We start from the raw sequence: 24,912 nt of genomic DNA on the forward strand, positions 1-24,912 counted from the left end.
GCGCAATTAGCAACCGCCAAAATGGTAATGATGCTAGAGACCCATGGAAATCCGTCGGACTCACCGAATCGCTGAACACGTGCAGGAACTTTTCGGAAAAGTCAGCCCTCCCGGTACGAATCGGCGAGACCTCCGGTTCGCGCATGATCTCTGCAACCGAGGACGACTGCAGCATCTCGGCGGCCACTTGACTCCATTCCTCGTCCGCGATTCGCAGCACGCAACTTGAAAGCGGGTGTCCAATACGCTTACCACGCTACTTTTACTGAGACGACGTATGACAGAAAGAGAGAAATAGAAGAATTCGACACACGGAGAAGAGACATGGCTCGGTTAACATAGCGCGTTCCCAACGCAGCAGCCCGGACCTTCGGCCACCGGAGGCTGGTTAGGCCGCTGGCCCCACGTTGGGCGCCAACCGCAAAAGCCCGAAACCCCATATATATATATATATATATATATATATATATATATATATATATATATATATATATATATATATATATATATATATATATATATATATAATATATGGTCTTGGAATGCTGAGCACAAGGTCGGGGGATCGAATCCCGGCCACGGCGGCCGCATTTCGATGGGGGCGAAGTGCGACCACACCCCTGTACGTAGATTTAGCTGCACGTTAAAGAACCCCATAATTTTTTGTTCTTGTTTGCGGTGTAATGATCAAGACGACCAGATGGCCTCTGCTACAGCACATCTTCTGCGACTGCAATGCAATTACAGCTTAGGCCTTCTGCACCACAACTCCAAATATTACAGAAGCGCTGTTACTCGATTTGAAGGCACGTCCGATGGCAAAATAATTTATTCCTGATTAATCCATCCAATGAGGAATGACATGTTTCAAATCTCTGCATCCTTAACCTCCACCTTACCTCTTGAGTCGAAGTTCAACACCCACATTCTCGCATTGTGGCACCTTCCTTTAAAGCACATCTGGGTGTAATCCTACACGCTGCATGTCGTACTACTAGCGTAGAGAAAGCGGCGCGAACATTTCTGGAATGAAATTTCTTTATTGAAAGCAAAAAAAGTACGCGTTAACATCAGGCCTTCGGGAGGTGATAAGTTCACACGCTAACCAAAAGTATAACTCTGCTCACAATAATGGAATATTTGCTAAGCCTCATATTAAATGCACTTTTCGCAGGAACTACCGCAAAGGATAAAAAATCAAACAAGAATGAACGTGGAATTCTTACTAAGAATACACGGGGCTCTCACCCATCCCACGTTCTGAGTATGATGTATGGAACAACGCACACCGTCCTCCACAGAAAGAACATGTGCCAACGTTGGCGATTTTTCACACCGTGGCTCAAGTGGCAACCAAAAGTGCCCGCAGATCCGGCGGCAACGTTCAGTCAAACGCTACGTCGTCCAGCTGCAGGTAGCGCCTCACGTGACACCAGCACTCGCTGTTCAGGTCGTCCAGCTGCGCGCGTCCGTCCTCGCGCGGTTGACACGTGACCCGCTGCTTGACGACACCGGCCAGTCGCATGAACTCGTGCAGACCTTCGATGCTGCGAAACCGTCGTCGCACCATGTGGTCTGCCTCGTCCTCGCCTATGGACAGCACTTCCGCAAGCTCGGCCATCAGCGCCGGATGACGAGAGACTCGGTCCAGAGCAGCGGCGCAGAGCCTGCATTCGGGAGAGAAACGGGACTTAATTTGGCCCCTTGGGCCGTGTCGGCTTCCTGGTAATGTTAACAATTCAGATGACAATGTAATGCTGTTTCTGAAAAGCCAACAGCGCTGGTTCAAGACGCGAAATGAACCACTTTAGAAAATGTGGTTTCAGCCACCTTCTCTGTTCGATTATTTCTTTTTTACTTCAGTTGACAGAAAGCAAACGAAAAAGCATCCAAGGCAATATATGTGCGTTGACCACCTTATGTTACCATAAACTCGCACATTCAAGAAAGTGATTCTGCTTCTACAGCTCCTACCCACTACGCACTCTCGACACGGTATTTTCAAAACAAAAATATCTGTAGGCCACGCCTCTTTATGTCGGTTACATGTCCAACTTGTCTACCAATCGCTGAATATGACAGCAAGATATTGGCGCTGTTAACGTGACCGCAGAGTCGCTTTCAGTCAGCATGCAAGCCGCTCACACGCAGTAAGCGCTATCAGATTAGAAACTTCCTTTCATTGTTTTCCTTGCTATAAAAACAATTGCCAAGTTCTGCGGTTGGCGCGTTCTGCTTTAACTCTTACGAGTACATTATTAACCACGTCAAAATTCATGCATACAATCAATATAGTAGCGGCTATGGTGTTGCACTGCTAAGCACGAGGTCGCGGTATAAAATTCCGGCCCCAGTTGCCGCCTTTCGGGGCGAAATGCACGGAAACGCCAATTTCCCATGCATTGGGGACCTTCAAGATCTCGTGGCGGTAAAGAGAGAGAGAGAAAACATTTATTTCAACCATCGATGTCATTGCTCTTCAGCTCGAGTGGGTGGCGTCCTCGTTCCAGGACTCTACTGGCCATGGCTGATCGAAATTATTCCGGGGCCAAATCGTGATTCAAATCGAATCGTGATTTTGGCCCGTGAAACCCCCGAATTCCTAGAATCAAAATTACTGGGGGCTGAGACGTTAACTGTGCCCATGCTTCACCTCTGACATTGTACCAATTTACAAGGAATGTGAATTGGGTATGACGTACCACGTGAGAGATACGGAAATATTGAGAATAACAGCAGTGTAACGCTTTCAGACGCTTGGTAAAATTTCGTTTCCTAAATGCTGTAATTTATCTACACACATTTAACACTGCATTTGAATTTGCTATACTGTTCGCCCTTCCTTATAGCAAATCTGTTCTCGGTACGAATTATTGTTCACCCAGGAAGGCGTTCGAGTTGAATTCCTCACCGTTCGTATAAAAAAGAAAAATAAACTTAATATCTTCCTGAGCGTTTGCATAAGCGTAATATACTGCATGGTTGTAATAAATAGACTTCGAATTTACCCCGTATAATGCATGAACGTGGGTAGAAAGGACTGTTCAGTAATTACTTGTAAAAATGGTAGTTGTTCAAAGGACGTTACAGTACACATAACATGCTCCAGTTTCAAGTCTGAAAAACGACTAGACGAAAATTTATTTCCGGACATTGGGAAACAGCGGATAACAAACAGCTTTATAATCCTTGCGAAACTGTACTTTTCAGTTTGTTCACGGTGAATTCAGTTAATTTTGAATCTAAAAATTAATTCAAGATGAATTTCTCATAAGCACTCTCCGTAGAGGTTTAATTTACTGAAGTTGGGAAAGCGTTGACTGACTCCAGTTAAGACAACGTAGATTGAGCCACACCGGATAAACGTCTAATTGACCAGTTATCGAACCCCAAAATGTGAAAAATCCAGAAGTATTCGATTCGCTAATCTCTAATAAAAAGGCATAAAGTGCAATGAGGTATTATAGCGGTACGGATGTAGAATGGATTTATTTACGGTGAAAGGGTAGAGATGGAACGGTCCGAAACAGTCGATCATCTAAAAACCTCTCGCCGCTTCTTTCTACTCTTCCACGCTCCTCCGGTGCGACGTTACGATATTAACAGTTGTCTTCTATGGAGTGGCATATTACGTCACTACAACCATAGAAACATGCTGTGAAGATTTCTTGTTGAAGTGCGTAGAATACAGACGGTCCCATTGCCACTATACATTGTAGGCCTAAACACCACGGATTTATAGGTCGGTTGAAAGGTGTAGATAGCGCGATCAGCGTTTGTATTTGAATATGCCGAGCGTATCTGCTCTGTGATGTTCTTCTGTACTGTGTATTCGTATGTAAAACACATATATATAAGTGGCTATATAAGTGGCCGGCTCATAATGCAAACGTAAAAATAAAAGACACGCTGATGAAAATTCTTTCGGGGGCTTTTGCAACGTAAGGAAACTTACCCTAATTATTCTCGAACCTACGCCGCATCACGGTTTCTCCCTTAATAGAGGAAGCCTGCCTGTTCTTTTCAGTGAGACTGGCTTAAAAGTATATTTTGACCGCCTCGCGACGTGTTAAACTGACATCCAAAAAGAAAGTTTCAACAAAACATGGCGACCAGTCTGTTTTGTTGCGCTAACGATTATAGGACAGACCAGATGTATGACTGCCGTCGCCGTGATGTTTCGTTTAAAGTCCAAAGTAGATATCAGCGTCGCTGCGCGCAATATGCTGTACGTGCGAGTGAAAGCTCGCGAATGGAGCCGACGATGGCGGCTAATTATTGCCGAGACGCGTGGTGCGATTTCTGGTGCGATCGGTCGTACGACCATTCGCATCGGAAGCCGCACTCAACAGAGTCCTCCGCATGCGGCGCCGAATCGCACGCCGCGCATGCGACCAACCTGCCGAATATTGTCGTGCGACTGCCGCATCGGTGGGAGGAACTCAGCCAATGACAGCGCCGGTAGCGAGAACGTCATGGCCACGTGGTAGACGCGGCGGGGCGGGGCCGGAGAGCGAGCGCCTCGCCACTCCGTTCATTCCTGTGTTTTCCTTTTTGTTCTCGCTGGGCGAAAAGCGACCGTTTGCGACCAGGGTTGCCGTTGGTGGCTACTTTGCGCCAAATTGGCTACTTTTCGACCCCGTCTGGCGATGAAAATTTCACGTTGGCTCCTTGGCTACTTTCTGGCTACTTTGAACTTCTATTTTGGCGCATTCACTAGCCATTTTTTTTTTGCAATTGCATATACAATAGCAAGCAAGAACAAAGAAGAACAATTATTTTTAAAGCTTTGCTCTCCTCATGGCTGTTCCGGTCGCCTTGACGCGCGCGCGCCATAGCGCGCGCGTCCTGTACGCATATATTCTCTCCGCCGGCGGTGCGCACATAGAGACCAACTAGCAGACGCGGGTGCGCAGGCGCACGGACTCTGGGTGATGGGCGCACGTCGAAGCAAAGCCCGTGAGGACGTTGCGCGCCATCTGGAGAAAATAACGCTAATTCTAGCGCACGGCGAGGCAAAGGCCGCAAGGACGCTGCGCTCCATCTGGAGAAAATAACACTAATCTAGAGTACTTTCTCCGTTAGGGTCATGCATCCGAAACCATGCGTTTAGGTGCAGCCGTGTGCACCGCATGACACCAGAGAGGAACGAGCAGTACAGGTGAAATAACACTTGTGTACCCCAAGGCGACAAAGCTTCTGTTTTTGTGCCTTCGGCTTGCCGACACCGGCGTCTACCATGGGAAAAGACGCAAGAGCAAAGCGCACGTTTCGAGAAGAATGGAGAAAGGACAAGAAACTGAGCGGTAAGCAAAACGGAAACTATTCTTTAGGCGTTTAGTCGCATGCCGCTTAGTATCTAATATGCATATTACCATGCGTTACAGGATAGATTTCGTCACGTGACGGCGGAACGACTGCTCACTACAAGTACTGCAATTGCAACATTCGACCCCACTACAGTGATCTGTTGAAGCACGCAGAAACCAAAAAGCACCGCGAGTGCGCAGTAATCCCAAGTTCGCAACAAAAACTGCCGCAGCTTCTAGCGTCTTCGAGTCGAACGTACTATGAAAAGGCTCACCGAGAGTTACGGATCGCCTTGTACACTGCAGTGCACACTTCCATAAATGCTGTCGACGAACTTGGTGAGATTCTGCATTCCGAATTCAATGATTTTGATCTGCACAGAACGAAGTGCACGGCTATAATTACGAATGTTCTCTTCCCATACTTCACGGAAAACATGGACAAACAACTGAACGGCTCCAGCTATTCTCTAATGGTGGATGAATCAACCGATGTATCCACGACAAAGCAACTTTGCATGGTTGTGCGGTTTCTGAGTTTAGAAGAAAACAGGATTGCAACCACCCTTCTTGATCTCGTAGAGCTGTCTGATGGAACGGCAGAAACGTTTCACGACACGGTATTGAAGACGTTGGACAAGCACGGCCTATCGATCAAGAGCTGTCTCGGACTCTGCACCGATGGTGCAAATGCCATGTGCGGCAAACACAATTCTCTGTTCAGTCGTCTTAGTGAGGACAACAAAGACTTGATTCTGATCAAATGCTCTTGCCACAGCCTGGACCTTGTGCCATCCAAGTCGATGGAGGCGATTCCTTCTGCGGTTGAGCACTTAGTGCGAGAAACCTACAACTACTTTGCACACAGCAGCTGCCGGCAAGATGCTTATAAGAGACTGTATGCCAGTATGACAGTGGAAGATGAAAGTGCAAATCCACCGCCCAAGATTCTGTCGCTTTCGCAGACGAGATGGCTTGCTATTGCAGACTCTATAGAAAGAATTTTGGCGCAGAACCAGTCTCTCGAAGAGTTTTTTGAGAAAGCAGAATATCGCAGCTACAACGTGCGCATTTTACGAGAGATGTATCGAGACAGAAAAAATTATGTTTACCTCGTGTTTCTTGCCTCACTTCTCCGTAACGTTAGGCGAGTGAACAAAATGTTCCAAACAAACACAACTGACCCACTGGTTGTCTTCCAAGAGCTAGAAAATTTGTATTTGGAACTTCTTAGGCGGATTTTGAATCCATCAGTTTTGAGGCACAACACAACGGCAAGTCTGCTGTCGCTAGACCTGGCAAAAATGAAGTTCGATTTTCCTGCAACCAGAGGTAGTGGACCTAGGTGACGTCTTCAGAGAGAAGATTTCACTAGTCCCTATTGAAGACCAACGGGCCGTGAGGGAGCGCTGTTTCCAATTCTTGAGGCAAATGGCGATGGGACTGCAGCAGCGACTTCCAAATGCCTCCTCTGCACTTCGAAGACTGTGCCGTAAATCCCGATGGCATAGAAAGTGCCAAGAGCCGTGAATGCATAATGAAGCTACCGCTGCATTTTTTTGGATGTTCCTCAATCGAACTGGAGTCTGAAATACGCCAGCTGCAGAGTGTTAGCGGTGCACTTGATCGCGCATCATGTTTGACTTTCTGGCACGCAGCGGCATCGTACAAGGACCCTTGCGGCGAATGCCCTTTTCAACACCTGGCGCAAGGAGCACTGAAAATTTTGACCCTTCCAATTTCTAACGCTGATGCAGAGCGCGTGTTCTCTTGCGTGAACTTGACGAAAACAGAGATCCGTAACAAAATGAAGCTGGACTTGCTCATGGCGATTCTGCGAATCAAATTTGGGCTACGACTTCAAGAAAAAACAGCATCATCGTTTGACGTTCCTGCTGAGTTGTTGAATAGAATGTGCCAAAATTACTCCGGCATGAACACTATCTACTCTAGATAAACTACGCGGACTGAACTTTTATTTATTTGCAACGTACCTGATGCTTGAAGGCCAAGCAAGAGAACCAAATTTCCTTGCTCTTTATTTACTCTGTGTTCTTGTGTTGATTCAAAATGATATTATTTGTTGTTCATTAATAAAAGTTGATTATAATAATGGTACTTTTCTACTTGGCTACAAATTTGGCGCCAAGACCAGGTGGCGTGGCTACTTTTGGCTACTTTTAGCCTCAGTTCTGGCTCTTTTTGAAAAATTCCCAACGGCAACCCTGTTTGCGACTGGCCCTTTGCGACCAACTTCGTCGCGCGATTGCTCTCACTCGCCGGTGTGAATTAACCTCACGAGGTATCGCACACAAAATCGCACCATGTGTCTCGCGTGCCGCATTCAGTCTAGCGAAAGGCCGTGGGGGGGATGGGAGGGAGGGAGGGAGGGAGTGGCTGCGTTTTGCTCAGGCAGCGACCGCGTATTTCGTGGCCGGGCGCAAGGGAACTGACGATCGAGGCTCAATCTTGCGCGTGATAGGGGCAATCGATCTCCTGCAACGGCTCGCCTAGTTAAACTACGCACTTCCATATTTCTATACGTGGCCCGTAAGGCAGCCATCACTCTCTGCAAATATACCGAACCGAAGAATCGCTACCAAATTTGGTTCTCTCAAGGCAACCGGGAAACATGGTAAGCCTTTCATATAACGCCCCTTACAGAGGTCAAAACAAACGTTGAGAAATTTTCGCTTGGTTCCAAATTGAAACACACACACAAACACACGTTAAAATTTGCTTCTGCATCGTTTCTTATTTGGCCCAAATTTCTGCTAAGTACAAACTTCGTGGTTTATCTAGCTCTGAAGGGACACCACGAAAACCTGTACACAACATTTTTGAGCACATCTAGTCGCATCTAGCAGTTTAACTGTAATCCGCAGCTCTGTCTTGGCTCTGTGCCGCCGTCTGTCGGGCGCCGTTTTACTCACCAACGGCAGCAAAGGGCGGTGATGGCGTATGCAACGTCAATACTCTCGGTGGCGGGAGATTTGAATTTCGGAAAAGGCATTCGGACCCTTCAAATACATTTTTCTCGTGAACTAGGTTTTTTTTTCTTTGCACGAAACGAGCGTTGCGAGGTTTCTGGAAAGGTATTTAAACAGTCCAAGTGGACTTAGTATTTGACTTTAGTGTCCCTTTAAACAGGCTTCATAAGTTGCAGAAAACGTCCCTTAGAATTGCTGAGGGCTTGCCCTATTACTCTCACACACAGCATATTTTTGACAAGTACAACTTAATACCAGTTGCCAAATTGTTCGACTACATTTTAGGCGAAGCATTTAAAAACAAAAAAAGTAAATAATAGCTCCTTTTTACAACGTTTAGCTGACCTAAAGGAAAACGCTTCTGCCCGACTGACACGTAACACTATGCCAAGGAAAGTGAGAATTTATGCAACAACGTATGGTCTACAGACACTACAGAACAAATTACCCAGGTTAATATATTAAATAATGAACACGTTATACTTGAAGACATAACATTCAAAGAACTTCGACAGCACTTTAACAAATTCTAGGCCGTTACCTTTCATAACTTTTCGTTTCTGCAAACCGTGTTTTTCTCTACCCCGTTATCCCTAACAGTGTACATGGTGAGGGAATGATTCCGTCTTCCCTTCTTTCAATACACAATGTGTGCTCTATCTGTTTTGCTTCTCTTTACCATCATTGAATACTGTTATTTCTTGCGGATTAGTGAAACTGCATTTATGTTGCTTCTTTTGTGACTCCTCCGTCGTTGATTGTTTTTATTACATGAGTGAACTTGTAATTCGTATTTCCATCGTGTATTGTTTCATCACAATTTGTGTACGTTACATTGTACGCTCGGGAAGCGCAATTTAAAACGTGACTATATATTATATGCTTTTTTTTCGTTATAAAACTGCTGCGTGTACGTATGCGGGGCCTGAGGCTCTGTCAAGCTGTCATCCGTGACAGCTTTTACTCCAGGTCTCCTGTGTCGTGTATTTTTAAGGGACACAAACAAAGACATTATTATTATTATTCACTAGCACTGTAAAAACGCAACTTGAAAAGAAAGACAAAATAATGAACAAATGCAGAATATAGCGCTACAAGTGTCCATTATTTAGCCCTCTTTGGCAAGCTACGTCTGAGTAGAGCTTAAGAATTCTCACAGGCGTGACCAGTCTAACAAAAATGAAGGGCGGCGTCCTTACCTGTCACATCGTGCGTGGTTGAGCAACTGCGCAGCTCGGACGACGAGGCCAGAGTTTCGTCGCGATGTGTCGCGCACGGCGAACCAGTCTGCCGCCAAATGAAATTCTCTCCAATGTTCCATGGTGATACTGCAGAGCGCGTAGTTATTCAAGATATCTGCGCGTAGACGGCGAAGGAAGGCGCGTAATGCGCATGGATGAAACGACATCAAGACGAGCTTTCGGATAGTCTGGCTTCGCATTACCGCGTCAGCAACCAGTTCCACATTCACGTGTCTCCGCAAAGGAAGATCAATGCTGAGCTGGGCAATGCTCTTGTTGAGCAGAAGCGATCTCGAAAGTGCTGGCCACCAATCGATTAACTCATGCTCAGCAATTAGCATGGTCGCGTGCAATTTTCGGAGTGTCGTCGTCATTGCTATGTATTCACAAAGAGCTGAAAAAATTTCACGGTCCAGGATACAAAGTTTCAGGCTTAACTCTTTCAAGCGCGAAAACGTGGACAGCTGTTGAAAAAGCGGCAACGTTGTTGTTGTACTCCAGTCCGTTACGTCTATCTGAAGTTCGCAAAAATATTTGCCATAAGGAACAAAGAACTCGTCGGCAACGCAGGGCCCTTTGGAACCTTTGAAGAAAACCTTTTCTTCAGCGCCGCTTTGTTGAAGGGCTTTGACGACTCCAGACAAAAGACGGCTTTCTCTTTCTCCAACTTCGATGGTCACCATCTTCAGGCTTGTGTGTCCTGACAAAACACGGAAAAAAGGTGCCCAGTGCTCAGCACCCCAGATGCTAAAATTCAAAGTCAGATAATGTAACGTGCTGTTACGCGCAATGGCATCTTGAAGGGCAGTGGTGTTGGGTGGCATAGTGAGATATACCAGGCACTCCATAGAAGTGTCATGCATGTAGTTGCGCGGTGACACATGAAATATTCGCAAAACTCTGTTTTCAGCCAGCACTTTCGATGCCAACTCAACGCTTTCCAAATCCAACGTAACCTTGACAGCTTGCAAGCTCGACACTGAGTGGTTCTTCATCATACCTTTGAGAATCCACCTCCAGCAATCGTCCGAACAGCAATCGCAATTAGAGACCACCTTCAAATTTTCTAGCAGCGCACCGCCGGTCAGAAATTCAACAAACAAAGCCGGGTCAGCACGTATTACGGCAACGCTTAACGACAAATCACGCAGTGTCGAGTTCGTCCTCAGTGCTGTCAAGAACTGCTGCGCTAGCGTACTTTCTATGTGTTGTACTAAGGACCAGTCGAGTACAGTCAACGTAGTCGTGCATCGAAGAATAGCAGAAAGGCTGCGCGGACAGAATGAGTAACGCGAGAAATCAAGCTCCTCCAGGCATTTCAAGGAAGAAACGACGTTGGAAAGCTTTTCTATTTCTTCGGATACGAATTGGACGGCGAAGCTAAAATGAGCACCGACCGCTTTCACTGAAGAATTTCCGTGAAGTGCATTGCAAAGCACCGGGAAGCATAGATGCGCCTCTTCTCTAAATTCGATCATGTGCCCAATTTGAATTCGTGCCACGCAGTGATGAATACTAAGAAGCCAGTACAGGACAGTGGCAGCTTGACGTAGTCGCCCTTCCCTAGGTCCGGGAAGGCAATAATTGCTGACTTGCATCAGGCCGAGTTGCCTGCCGGTTTCTGGTAGTTCGCGTAGCTCCAGATGTAGCTGGCACAGGAACTCATTCCATACGGTAAGATTGGAAACAATCTGACACGCTCTGTCTTCAGCAGCCGTACAAGGCATGCGATAGTCTATGAGCTTTCCTGAGAAAAAGCCTCTGGCGCCTTCCAGGTTAGCCAGCAAGTAACTGATATCCGCAGCTCCAACAGGTCTCGAGGCGTCTATCACAGGATTCAGGGAGTTCGCCATTTTGCCTGCACGAATAAAATAACATTTCAGGGAATTATACTGGTGCGAAGCATTCTACAGTATAGTGGCTTCTTATTGTGTGTTTACAAGCTAAGCATTGTTGCTTGTGTTTCGTTAGTTTTAAGTACGTGGTGCAGCCTATCAACTAGTGGGTGCTCTAGAGCTTCAAGCTTGCACGCTCACTTGCTTTGCTCAAGGCATGTTTGCAGTCCGAGAGCAGGAGCAGAGTAGAGCAACGCACGCGTCTGGCCGGGGCCGGGCCCGCTTTATGAAGACCGAGCTCAGCCCAGGCCTGTGAAACCAAGACTGCGCCAGGCCTGGGCGTACATGACCTAGGCCAGCATGAGTCCGGCCCGGGCCCATGCTACCGAGCAGGGTATTCATTGTTCAGCGTAGCCAGGTGAGCCTCACCTTCTCGGCGCGTTTCAGCTACGGTGCATAAGCAATAAAAGACCGAAATCTTTGTTTCTCCCATGGGTAGATAGAGAGAGAGAGAGGAAAGGGCGAAGGAAAGACAGGGAGGTTAACCGGAAATTATCTCCGGTTGGCTACCCTGTACGGGGGCAGGGGCAAAGGGGTGTAATAGGTGAGTGAGAGAAAAGAATGAAAAAAAAAGCCATACACACATACATGCACATGATACAGAACTGTTTCTGTGGGCACTGTCACGCAGTCTGCGAAGGCGTTTCTAGTGTTACGCAGTGTCCCCGTCCAATTCTACGTCACACAGAGTGCGGTCACAATTTGTCACAAAGTCCCGTGTCTTTTAAGTAACCCAGCAGCGCCTTCATAGCGAATCGCGCAGATGTGCGCGTAGGCCAATTTCCAAGGATGTTGTTTTCCGTTAGTGGGCGCTTGTCCAGTTGGTATACGCTGGCTGCTCTTGGCGGGTTGAAACGAGCGCACTCACAAAGGTGTGCGATTGTTTCGTTGCACCCGTAGAAGTCATCAGCGCCACGAGACTCATAAAGAGAATAACCAATAGACACGCGGGCATGAAGGAAGACAACGTCATTCGACTGATCCACTCATTCGTTGTCAGCCACATCGCCTATGTAGCCGCCTACCACAACTGGTACGTCGCGGAAAAGAACAAGACTAACACGCTCATAAGGAAAACGTACAAGATAGCCCTGGGCCTACCGGAATCGACGAGCACCGAGCTCCTGACTCAGCTGGGCATATACAACACCATAGAAGAAATAGCCGAAGCACAACGCATCTCGCAGCTCGAACGCCTGTCGACCACCACGACGGGAAGACACATTATGAACACGCTCGGCATAACGTACCACACCCAGCACGGCCAGAAAATGCAAATCCCCAACAAAATCAGAGAGACCATTACGGTGGCAACCATCCCAAGAAACGTGCACCCCGATTACAACCGAGGTAGACGAAAGGCAAGAGCCGAGGCTCTGCTCCGTTCATTCGGCAGGGACAGAAACGCGCGCTTTGTCGACGCAGCCGAATATGCGAACGGCCAAACATACGCCGCCGTAGTCATAGACGCAGAATCAAAAATCAGAACCACATGTAGTGTATACACCAAACACTCAGAAATAGCGGAGGAAGTAGCGATTGCGCTAGCCCTCACAGAACAGGAATGCGAAGTCGTACTAAGTGACTCGCAAACGGCAGTAAAGAATTATGCCAAAGGTAGAATTTCCAAGGAAGCCATGTCCATTCTGGCCAAAGCGGGCAGATCCAAAACCGCGAGCTCGAGGATCATATGGTTCCCCGCGCACGTCACCACGGAAGGCGACGCGCTCCCGAACCTAAACGAGACGGCGCACCGGACGGCGCGAGACATGACCCGCCGCGCCGAACAGGGAAACGCCTCTCGCGCGATAGCGAACGCTTCTCGACCAGAACGGGACAGGCTCACAAGATACAACGACATCACCAGTGCATATTTGAACGCCAGAAGGATATACCCCCCGCCGAGTCCCAAATTGAACAGGAGGCAGGCCGTCGCCTGGCGAGACAAACACGTTCCCTAATCCATTCCGTCTCAAACGCATCTTCCCAGATAAGCATCAGGACGACACGTGCAAATTGTGCCAGGAAGGACCAGCAACACTCAAACACATGCTGTGGGAGTGCAATGTAGGTATAGGAGGGATGGCAGTTACTCCGGAGACCCTGTCGTCGAGGTGGGCCGCCGCTCTGCGCAGCTCAGACCTCGGAATCCAGACGTGGGCAGTCCAGCAAGCCCGTGAGGCGGCGTTGAGGCAGGGCCTTGACGTTCCTCCATGGGAGACCTGAGCCCGGGTCGCGTTAAACCTTGCCGGACGTACAAGAAAGTTGTATCCATCCATCCATCCATCCACCCGTAGAAGTGACTAAGTGGGTTGTTGGCCATTCCGATAAGAAAGGAGTACGCATTTGCAAACATTACTCTATGCCATAGACGGAAAAGAAGGGTGCAGCTACGTCGCGGAAGGTCGGGCCGATTACTGAGCTGTAAATTAGGGTTCAGTATATGAAGGCGTGCACTTGTGAATTCAGATGGATGCCATTCAGCTAATGTGAATTCACGTCCGCTCGATAATTGACTTGTATGCCACAGTGACTAAGCAACCACTGATATATCGTTTCCTTCGTCAACTGTACGACGATGGACTACTCTGATCTGTGCGATGCATGTCAGCACAGCGCAGTGTGCTGAGTGATCTGGCCCATTACCTGAGCTGTTATATCTCTGCTGGTGTGCATGCATTAACCTTGATTGTACAATTTGGTCCTATGAAGTAATTTACAATGCGAATATATATATATATATATATATTGTCGTGAAGCACTTTGGGCAGTAGGCGTTCGCGACTAGAATGACAGAGCAGCGAGAGGTAATACAGCCGATCGAGCACCGAAATAAGGTGAATACAGGGAAAATCAGACATCCACCAAGGTTTTTCTCTCTCGTCGTCGTTCTCTGTCTCAAAGCCACAGCCCCACTGCTCCTTAGTTTACAGTACAGTTATCTCCCTCGCGGAAAAGGAAGCCGTCCCGACGAACTACGGGTAGGACAACACAGTCGAGTCATAGTACTGCTTTAGACGCTGGACATGGACAATTCCACGTCCTCGACGGCGACGATCCGAAGGTAGCTCGAGGGGTTCCACGATATAGTTGACTGGAGACGTTTGGTTGATCACGCGGTATGGGCCCTGGTACTTCGACGCTAGTTTCGGTGACAGTCCAGGGGTAGGGGCTGGAACCCAAAGCTACACTAGCGAGCCAGGAGCATAGGATACCGGGGCATGGGAAGTTTCGCGATGGTGCTTCTGGCGTTGCTGGCCTTCTGCCGTAAATATACGGGATAGCTTGCGACACTCTTCTGCGTGTGCAACAGCTTCGGATAAGGTAGTGGTTTCCGTGGTGCCGGGCGGTACGGAAGGATAGTATCCATTGTGGAAAAAGGTTCGCGTCCGTACAGGAGAAAGCAGGGCGGAAATCCCGTGGTAGTCTGCGTGGCGGTATTATAAGCGTAGGTCAGATATGGTAGAACATGGTACATACGTACATGGCCAGCATGTCACCAAGAGTGCGATTAAAGCGCTCGGTCATGCATTTGTCTACGGATGATATGCAATAGCGGTGCGATGAATGATGCGGCATTCTTTGAGGAGAGCCTCGATGACGTAGGTGAGGAAAACACGGCCTCTATCACTAAGTAGTTCCCTGGGGGCTCCGTGGCGAAGGATGATGTGGCGCAGGAGAAACCTGGCGACGTCACGTGCTGAAGTACTGGACAAAGGGGAAGTTTCCGCATAGCGCATAAGATGGTCGATGGCCACGATTACCCAGCGATTTCCGTCTGATGTGGTTGGCAGAGGTCCATAAATGTCGATGCCTACTCGATCAAAAGCACGTGTTGGGCAAGGCAACGGCTGCAATGGAACGGTTGCACGACGAGGTGGATCTTTGCGGCGTTGGGAATCGAGGCAGGAGCGGACATAATGACGGATGAATCGATACATGCCCCGCCAGTAGTAACGAATGCGTATACGCGCGTATGTTTTTAGTACACCTGCATGCGCGCACTGGGGGTCGTCGTGGAACGCTGTACAAATATCTGAACGCAGAGGCCGAGGGATGACAAGCAACCATTTGCGACCGTCCGCGAGGTAGTTACGATGGTACAAGAGCCCGTCGCGAATGGAAAAGTGATGTGCTTGGCGACGTAATACGCGATTGGTAGTGGGTCTCGATGGGGTGGACAAGAAACTCAGCATGGACACGATTTATGGGTCTTTCTTCTGCTCCAGAAGAATGTCCGTGGCAGCAAGGGAAGACGGACAATGAGGCCTTCGGGGAGCTAACCTCGTTTGTTAGTGGCGAACGAGACAATGCATCCCCATCCGAGTTTTTTCGGCCAGAACGGTACAGCACTCGGATGCTGTACTCCTGCAGTCGGAGGGCCCATCGAGCAAGATGACCGGATGGTTCTTTTAAGGACGGCAGCGAGCACAGCGAGTGGTGATCAGTTATCACGTCAAATGGGCGTCCATAGAGATACGGACGCAATTTCGTTATAGGCCAAATTATAGCCAGGCATTCCTTTTCTGTTACCGAATAGTTTAATTTGGGTTTAGTGAGTGCACGACTGGCGAAGGCGACGACGTACTCATAGAAGCCACCCTTTCTCTGAGCGAGAACGGTACCGATGCCGACGCCGCTGGCATCCACGTTCATTTCAGTTGGAACGCTTGGGTCGAAATGGCGCAGGATTGGTGGTGACGTCAAGAGACGACGCAGCTTTGTGAATGCGGCATCGCAATCCAGTGACCAGGTCGAAAGGTTGTGGCCACCACGAAAAATCTGCGTTAAGGGTGCTATTATGGTGGCGAAATTGCGGTTGAAATGGCGGAAGTATGACGCTAACCCAATGAAGTTGCGCAGTTCCTTCAAGGTCTTTGATCGCGGAAACTGGGCAACAGCTTGTAGTTTCGCCGGATCAGGGAGTACACCTTCTTTCGACACGACATGGCTGAGGATGACCAGCTGCCGGGAAGCGAAGCGACACTTCTTCAAGTTAAGCTGGAGGCCAACATCGGCGATGCACTTGAGGACGCGTTGAAGTCGAAGTGGGAAGGAAAGTCCGGTGAAAAGATGACGATGTCGTCCACATAACACGGGCATATCGCCATTTCAGGCCGCGCAAGATGTTGTCCATCAATCTTTCAAATGTGGCAGGCGCGTTACACAGGCCAAATAGCATCACGGTGAATTCAAATAAACCGTCAGATGTGATGAAGGCCATTTTTGGACGGTCTGACTCGGCCACTGGCACTTACCACTACCCGGATATAAGTCTAAAGATGAGAAGAATTCGGCGCCTTGGAGGCAGTCTTGTGCGTCGTCAATACGGGGTAGTGGATAAACGTCCTCGCGGGTGCTCTTATTGAGTCGCCGGTAGTCCACGCAAAAGCGAATTGTGCCATCTTCCTTCTTGACCAACACTACAGCAGAAGCCCAGGGACTGTGCGAAGGTTGTATGACGCCGCGTTGTAGTATGTCTCCAACTTGCTCAGCGATGACGCTACGCTCCGTGGCGGATACACGATACGGCATGTGCATAAAGGCGCATGGTTGCCGGTGTCGATGTGATGGACAACAGTGAAAGTACGGCCTAAGCAAGATTGTTGTAGGTCGAATGATGTGCAAAAGCGGTCAAGGAGATTGACGATCTGGACGTGCTGACTTGGAGTGAGGTTGGGATCAATACACCGGGAAAATGTAGGGTCACACGGCGGCGTGGAAGGAGAAACTTGAAGGGCCGGAGCGTCAACCGGAGGAGAAGCCGGGTCGTCAGGCACATCGCAAAGGAAGCTTTGTTCGATTTCGTCAGCATAACCAAGACACGCACTCATCGTGGAGCAGGCTAGCAGGGCAAGGCTTCGATACAGGTTCGATACATCATAAAGTGCGCTGGAACCTTGACGAATAGCAAGAAGGGCAAAAAGAAGCAAGAGATGACGGCGAGCAACAAGCTTAGACGGCGTGAAAATAACTGTGGAGTCGGAAAACCCAACGCAGCAAGCGGGTACAAATGCGGCAGAGTATGGAGGAATCTCGGTGTCGGAGGTGACGAACACACGACCAAAAGCGTCATCATTATCGTCAAAAACGATGTGGCCGAATGGCGACAGCGCGAGTTCAGCACGGGCACAATCTATAAAGGCATGATGAGAGGACAGGAAGTCCCATCCTAAAATCATGGCATGGGAGCAGCGAGGCCGAACAACGAACTCAATATGGTATAAAGTGCCGCTTATAACAACACGCACGGTACACTTCCCTAAGGGTTCAATCGGCGCAGTGCTTGCTGTACGCAATGAAATGGCAGAATATGGCGTCGCGACTTTTGTAAGGTTAAGACAAAGCTGGTCCGAAATCACTGCTATTGCTGCTCCCATGTCTAGAAGCGCATGAACGGCAATGTCTTCTGCATAAACTTCAAGGACGTTCGCAGGAAATAAATGAGGTCTTGAGGAGTTCGTTGAGATCGCAGTTCTTGCCTCCGTAACTGCGGTCCTTAGTCTTCCTCTCGGATAACTTAAGGGCGACGGATGAGCGGCGACAGAGAACGCCGACGGGGAGACGGAGACCGACGGGTATTGTAGGTTCGGGAAGCAGGAGGCGAGGTTTCGAAGGGCTGAGCGGCAGAAGTGGAACGGGTCGGAAAATCGAAACCATTGGCTTGTGCCCTCGGAGAATCCGAAGGATACCATCCGAGCCCGCGGCAAAGCTGTGCTACATGCCTGCAGGTAGGCCGCACGAATAACAGAGAGGCCGGTTGTCATGGGTGTGCCATGGATTGAGAACAGCGAGCGGAGACTGATGGAAATATTGGCGAGGTGGGCGCACGGGCTGCTGTGACGGCCAGTAGCTGCTTGTAGGTGCATATGGTGCAGCCGCTTGCGGAGGTGAGGGAAAGGCGCTGGTAAGTCTAGGTTGAATAGCTGCAGACGGAGGCCTTGGATTAGCGATAACGGTAGCGTAGGTAAGTGGAATAGGCGTAGGAGGCGCTTGATGAGCAAGTGGTACGGCGTTAGTGACTTGTTCTTGTATCACCTGACGGAGATCGGGAGACAAGGGCGACTCTGACGCTGAACTGACTGGCAGAAGAGATAGTTAGCGTGCCACTTCTTCTCGTACGAATTGCTTGATTTGGTCGAACATTGCTGAACTGCAAGGAGCAGCACTGACGCCATCACTCAGACCGGAAACCGCGACGTCCGGAGCGAGAGCGCGGCGCGCAGAAAGCCGTTGTTTGCGCAGCTCCTCATAGCTCTGGCAAATCGATATGAGGTCGTTGACCGTCTGAGGATTCTTTCCCAAGAGCATTTGGAAGGCGTCATCTTCTATGCCTTTAACGATGCTCTTGACCTTGTCATCTTCGGTCATATCTGGGTTGATACGCCGGCAAATGTCAACTACATCTTCAATGTAACTCGTAAAAGTTTCGCCCTCTTGCTGGGCACGACAGCGAAGCTGTTGTTACTGCAGGGCGACCGAATACTTCCTGAAGTGTCGTTAGGAATGCTGTTCAGCTGGAAAAAACAGCCTCATGGTTGCGGAACCAAAGATGGGCGACCCCGGAAAGGTAGAATGGTACGTAACCAAGCTTGTCAGCTTCAGTCCATTTGTTATGGGCACTCGGTTGTGCGATGACAGCAAGTCCTCTACGTCATGATCTTCAGTGCCATTGAATATGGGAGGATCCCGTTGGCGTGGCGCACTAGGACAGACTACCGGAGGCGGTGCCTGGGGTCGATGGGTAGGACTAGTTTCCTCAGGCATGGGAGATGTGACAGGGATCGTCCGGCTTCGGAGTTCGAGGTTTACAAAAGGTCCAGCACCTTCCACCAATTGTCGTGAAGCGCTTTCGGCAGTAGGCGTTAGCGACTAGAATGATAGAGCAGCGAGAGGTAATACAGCTGATCGAACACCGAAACAAGGTTTTTCTCACTCGTCGTCGTTCTCTCTTTCAAAGCCACAGCCCCACTGCTGCTTAGTTTACAGTACCATTTATATAACTTGTGCTTGTTTTCAAGTACAAATTACTCGTCTGAGAGCGTCGGGCTATCCTGACGGCTTACTAGACTCACTTGCTGAGGCAATCCGCAGAACAAGAAAACCTTAACAGCGAAGCGATGGTCACCGAAGAGCAGTCAACAGAAAATGACCGCAAAGTCGCGGTGATTCTCTACAAGCATCAAATCGCTCATCGTCTTTAAAAAAATCGGTGAGTGGATCGGCATACGTGGTGTGTTTTCTGCTCCACACAAGCTTCGTTAGTCATCAAGGAAAAGCACCCCTATCAAGAAAGAAAAGGCCCAGTGTGAAGTCTGGTACCGCAACCGTTATGTGGATTGTGTGCAGGAGGCTATGTACCGAATCCCCTTGAAATGCGGCGCGTGCTTCGTAGGTCAGACAGGCAGTTGTCTGAACTATCGTCCGCGTGAACATGCAAACAATGTTATGAGTGGAAAAGAAGGCTTAATCCTGCATTGTAGCGCATGCGGTTTCACTTCTGTTTGAAAAAACGGAAGCAATTTTCACACATTGGGATGATCGAACGCGCATCATCATTGAATCGGCTAACATGGCACGTGAAGAATGCATCTTCATTAGCAAGCCATCCCTGGCCTTATCACGAAAACAGCATCCTTAGACAAGGGCAGTGCGAACAGTGAGCGGTCATGGCAGCTTCAAAATGTTTTCTTTGTTTTCTTCGTTTCTTTATCTGTATTAATTGATTTTTACATATATATTTTTATGTCGCTTTCCCTATGTTTCTTTATAAATAAAACCTTACACCAGGCAATACAAATTCAGTCGGCAGTACGGGCATGTCCTTATTTTTCTTGCGTCTCTGTCCCTGCTTCGCGCCGAACCAGACAATCTAATATCGAAAACCAACTAGCCCAAACCATCACGCTTCTATGCTTAGACAAAACGTGTTCTTCCGTGGTGCTACTTTGACACGCTTGCAAAGCCTCATTGGCCACGGATGATAGGCATCATATCTTTTCGAATTACTAAGAGGCTCTTTTAAACAACTTGCACAAAAAATTCTATTACACTTGTGTGTTCTGCCATGCAACCGCAGTACTTTGTTTACAACTGCCAAGGCACCGGCACGACCGTGGGCCGCTCCAACACGCCGGCTCTGGTGACCGTATGCAGCAAGCTGAACCCAAGCAGAGCCGTGATGTGCTTAGCGACTCACGCAAGCCAGAACACTTGCAGCCACAACGCAGTGCGCTTCGTACAGCAAAATAAATAGCTCTAAATGTTATGGAGAATTTACAAAAAGATGTAGGTGGGTTTCCCGGCAAGACTCTTTTTCGACCAATCACAACAGTCTACTGACTACAATACTTTTTAGTGCTATCCTCCAATGAAGAAAGCGCGAGCACAAAACCACGGCCGGCCAGGAAATCTGTAGTGTCGGAGGGCAGGCAGTCCTGCGCGGCCGTTACAGTCTTTGACGCAGCAGTACCGCCGTCCCCACGCTTTCTTTCCTGGGCGATTTTCGATGCCTTGCAAATGTGCCATCGCAAAACAGCGTTATGAGAATGTTTACCAGTTTCCTCTCTCTTGGCGTGTATGTTTTCCGGCATTCCCGCGTGCGTGCTTCATGCACGGTAAGGCCACGGCCAAAAGCACATCTGCGCAAGCCGACGAGTTTTAGCGCGAGCAGCAAGCGACTTTTCGAAAGCCCAGTGCGATAAGCAGTCGCACGACAATTGTGCTCGGAAGAGCGAGCGCAAGCGCATAGCGAGCCGTCCCAATCCAATGCAGAAGACAGAGGAGGAGGGGGGCCCCGGCGCCGCGAACTTCAGACACTAAGTTCAGTGTTACACATTCTTTCATTGTCATTACCTGACACTTTAAATGCCTTCTAGAATCATTCGCCTCTTCCTCTACAAAATGTAAATCATTTTCATGGTCAACCTTTAACCTTCCCCGGTATACGGGCGCCAACATTACTACCCACTAGTTAGGGACCACCGCTCTATCTTTGTACAGTGTTACGGTACCTGTCAGACGCCTTGAAAGGCGTCTTGCAAAATGACGTCTACGACAGCTATTGCACGGCAGAATAAAAATGAAGACACCGTTTCACCGCAGAGTTCCTAAATGATTAACGAGTAAACCGCCTGCAAACGCCATCGCATCTGGCAGAATGGATCTCGTAATGTGAAACGGGCGGGTCGTTACGTGAACTACGAGAGCGCCGTGACGACAGGATCTTCAGGAATATTCCAAATCATATCGGACAGTTTTCCAGGCACAGACGCGGAACTACTAGAGAAACTGAAAGAACGATACATAGGACCACCATTAAACACAGACGCCCCAAACGAGACGCGACCATACCTTGGAAAGGTAAATTCCAAATTAGATGAACCTTTCACATATGCAGAAGTCTTTGAGGCAGCTCAAGCAGCCGCCAAAAACTCGGCTCCTGGCCCTGATGCCATCACGAATGCGATGCTTCGGAACCTGGACGCTGGAGTCCTGACTAAAATCACAGAAGTATTCAACGGCGAGAGCTGGCTCAATGGCCAATTGCCCCCGGAATGGAAACACGCTAAAATTATCATGATCCCCAAACCTAAAAAGACCCCCTCAATAGGCGCTCTGAGGCCCATTTCTCTCACGTCCTGCCTGGGTAAACTGTACGAACGAGTAGTACAAACAAGACTGCAGCGGTACCTCGAAGAAATAAGATGGTTTCCAAACACCATGATAGGGTTCCGTACGGGGCTATCCTGTCAAGACGCATTCTTACTGATCACAGAAGAAGTTATAGCTAACATCGCCCGCGGAGAGGAAAGACTAGTGCTCGCACTAGACCTCAAGGGCGCATTTGATAACGTTTCGCACAAAACAATATTGGAGGAACTCGAATTGACGGGATGTGGAGAACGAACGTACAACTACGTGCGGGCTTTTCTCGCCAACCGCACCGCCACGATAGGAATCGGTCAAATCACTTCCCAAAAGTTCAATATGCCCAGTAGAGGAACACCCCAAGGGGCAATAATCTCACCTTTGCTGTTCAATATGGCGATGTGTCGCCTGGCGCGACAGCTGGACCAAATCCCCGATTTGGGTTACACACTGTACGCAGACGACATAACGCTATGGGCAGCAAGGGGCTCTCTGGGACACAAAGAACAAGTGCTACAGCAAGCAGCCGAGGACGTAGACAAATTCTCGAGGAGTAGTGGCCTCAAATGTGCCCCCGAAAAATCGCAGGTCATTCGGGTACACTCGAGGGGCTACATATCCAACGGGCCTGTCAACATCGTTGTGGAAGGACACACGGTCCAAGAAGTTAAGGCGATGCGTATTATGGGTTTCTGGCTCCAAAGCAGCGGAAACGCATCCCACACCATCAAAACATTGAAAACCACCGCAAATAACATTGCGCAAATGATCCGTCGTGTAACTTATAGGAAAGTGGGCATGCAAGAACACGACACGCTGAGGCTCGTCCAAGCACTAGTAATAAGCCGAGTCACGTACGGCCTGCCCTACCACTTCCTTAGTCGCGAGGAGGAAAGGCAGGTCGACATTATAATAAGATCAGCATATAAAGCGGCCCTCGGACTACCCAAGGGGACGCCCACAGATCGCCTGCTAGCCTTAGGAGTACACAACACATTCGAAGAACTAAAACAAGCCACACTAATCTCCCAGAGGGAACGCTTGAGCTACACTCACGCAGGACGGGCCCTACTGACAAGGGTACGTATTTCCCCACACCCACAATTTATCAGCGAACAGTTATTACCACTACCACCCTCAACACGAGCTCCAATAACAGTGGCACCCATACCCAAAAACATGCACCCTGAATACAATAAAGCAAGGCGAAAAGCACGTGTACAACATATTAGAACAATGTATGAAAATAATCCCACGTACAACACAATATACACAGACGCAGCCGCGTATTCGAACGTGCACTCAAACGCCAGTGATGCCCAAATGAACATCAGGAGGTACGCAGTGGCAATCATCGACACGAAAGCACGGCAACAATTTACGGCTTCCGTTAGGGCAGGTACTCCCGCGGCTGCCGAAACTTTCGCCGTGGCAATGGCCCTCGCTCACGCGGAACGCACGCAAAAGAGCGTCACCATAATAACAGATTCACAAGAAGCATGTCGCCTTTTTCTGAAGGGCCACGTGACCAAAACATGTCACTCAATAATACCGACGAAATTCGCCCATCATCACCGGATCCTATGGTGTCCAGGTCATACAGGCCTTGAGGGGAACGAACTGGCCGATTCGCTAGCCCGAGGTATTATTAACCGGGCCGACTCGACTGGGACGGTCCCAGGTAGCCACTGTAATGACCCCAATCCAACGAATGCCCGGGAGATTCTCGCTCATCAGCGTGCAACTAGAAAAAAAGTACCCTCCCCCTCATCCACAACTCAGTGGAGAGGAAGCCGCCAGCTGGCGCAAAATTCAGACTGGGGTATTCCCCCACCTTAAATTACAGAATGCCATGTTCCCCACTCGCTACAGGCCCGACTGCCCGTGGTGCGGAGGCATACCAACACTACAACACATTACTTGGGATTGTGAATCACACCCGTTTGATAAAACACACCACACAATGGAGCAATGGGAGGCACAGCTAACCAGCTCAGACCTGGCGGGACAACAGTCCTTCATAACACAGGTCAAGCGGGCGGCCGAGGCCAGCTGGGCCTTGGACTAAAGGGTCTCCGACCACTGCACGTAAATCGTTTATAAATAAAAGTTTCTCTCTCTCTCTCTCTCTCTCAGGAATATCGCCATATAAGAGGGTGCGAGAAAATGTTTATCACTCACCTTAAGGGCCAGCAGTTTGCAAAGAGGGAGACGCTTGCGCCTCCGCGAAACTACCCGTCTCCGTTCTCCCTCACTCCGCCACGTCCGCGTACGACAAGCCGCTCGAACCCACTGAAAGAAGAGCACTCTTGCATGCCAACGTCGTGCTCGCCGCCAGCGGAACGCACTCTCTCATCCGGGACACTGTGGCAGAACGGCGGCAGTCCGGCGCCGAAGTCCCGGGGACGCAGACACGGAGACGCCGGCGAAGCTGTGAGGTGAAGCCGAACACTGCGAAACCAGCGCTATCGAAAATATGAAACGTGTGCGAGTCTCTGCGCGTCCAACCATAGAGAAAAGAAATTTCATGGTCCAACCTGCTCACTGTGCCTAGCCGCCTTTCGAAAGCACCGGCGCTGTGTTGGTTCTCTCGGGCGCAGTCGTGTACTGATGTTGGTGCTTGCCGGACAGCAGTCTTCAGCGTGTCTTCGATTAGCCTTGTGTGTGCTGGTTGTGCACGCGTATTTGTGCGTGTTGTTTGTTTGTATGTGTTTGCGTAGTACGCGTGGGTGTGCAAATTTGTGTGCGTCCGGGCGTGTGCGTGAGGCGCATGATTGCGTGCATGCATGTGTGTGTTTGTGTGTGTGTGTGTGTGTGTGTGTGTGTG

The 24,912-nt window shown here is 49.1% G+C and overlaps 1 protein-coding gene across 1 annotated transcript; it reads right to left on the bottom strand.

Annotated features, from left to right (window-relative positions):
* Nucleotides 1-1,020: 1,020 nt before the first annotated feature.
* Nucleotides 1,021-24,449, bottom strand: LOC139048500 (uncharacterized). The gene is made up of 3 exons (XM_070522902.1): nt 24,267-24,449; nt 9,499-11,398; nt 1,021-1,667 (listed from the first exon to the last, which is right to left on the bottom strand). The coding sequence occupies exons 2-3, from the start codon at nt 11,391-11,393 to the stop codon at nt 1,385-1,387; spliced, it is 2,178 nt and encodes a 725-aa protein (XP_070379003.1). The 5' UTR covers nt 11,394-11,398; nt 24,267-24,449; the 3' UTR covers nt 1,021-1,384.
* Nucleotides 24,450-24,912: the final 463 nt, after the last annotated feature.

This window comes from Dermacentor albipictus, chromosome 8, assembly GCF_038994185.2.
Source record: "Dermacentor albipictus isolate Rhodes 1998 colony chromosome 8, USDA_Dalb.pri_finalv2, whole genome shotgun sequence".
NCBI classification, from domain to species: domain Eukaryota; kingdom Metazoa; phylum Arthropoda; class Arachnida; order Ixodida; family Ixodidae; genus Dermacentor; species Dermacentor albipictus.

What these genes read in the sequence shown, in the direction of transcription:
- LOC139048500 (XM_070522902.1), bottom strand. Translation starts at nt 11,393, where the DNA reads ATGGCGAACTCCCTGAATCCTGTGATAGACGCCTCGAGACCTGTTGGA. An exon ending in AACCACGCACGATGTGACAG is followed by an intron (nt 1,668 to 9,498) that starts GTAAGGACGCCG and finishes TCCCGAATGCAG; the next exon opens with GCTCTGCGCCGCTGCTCTGG.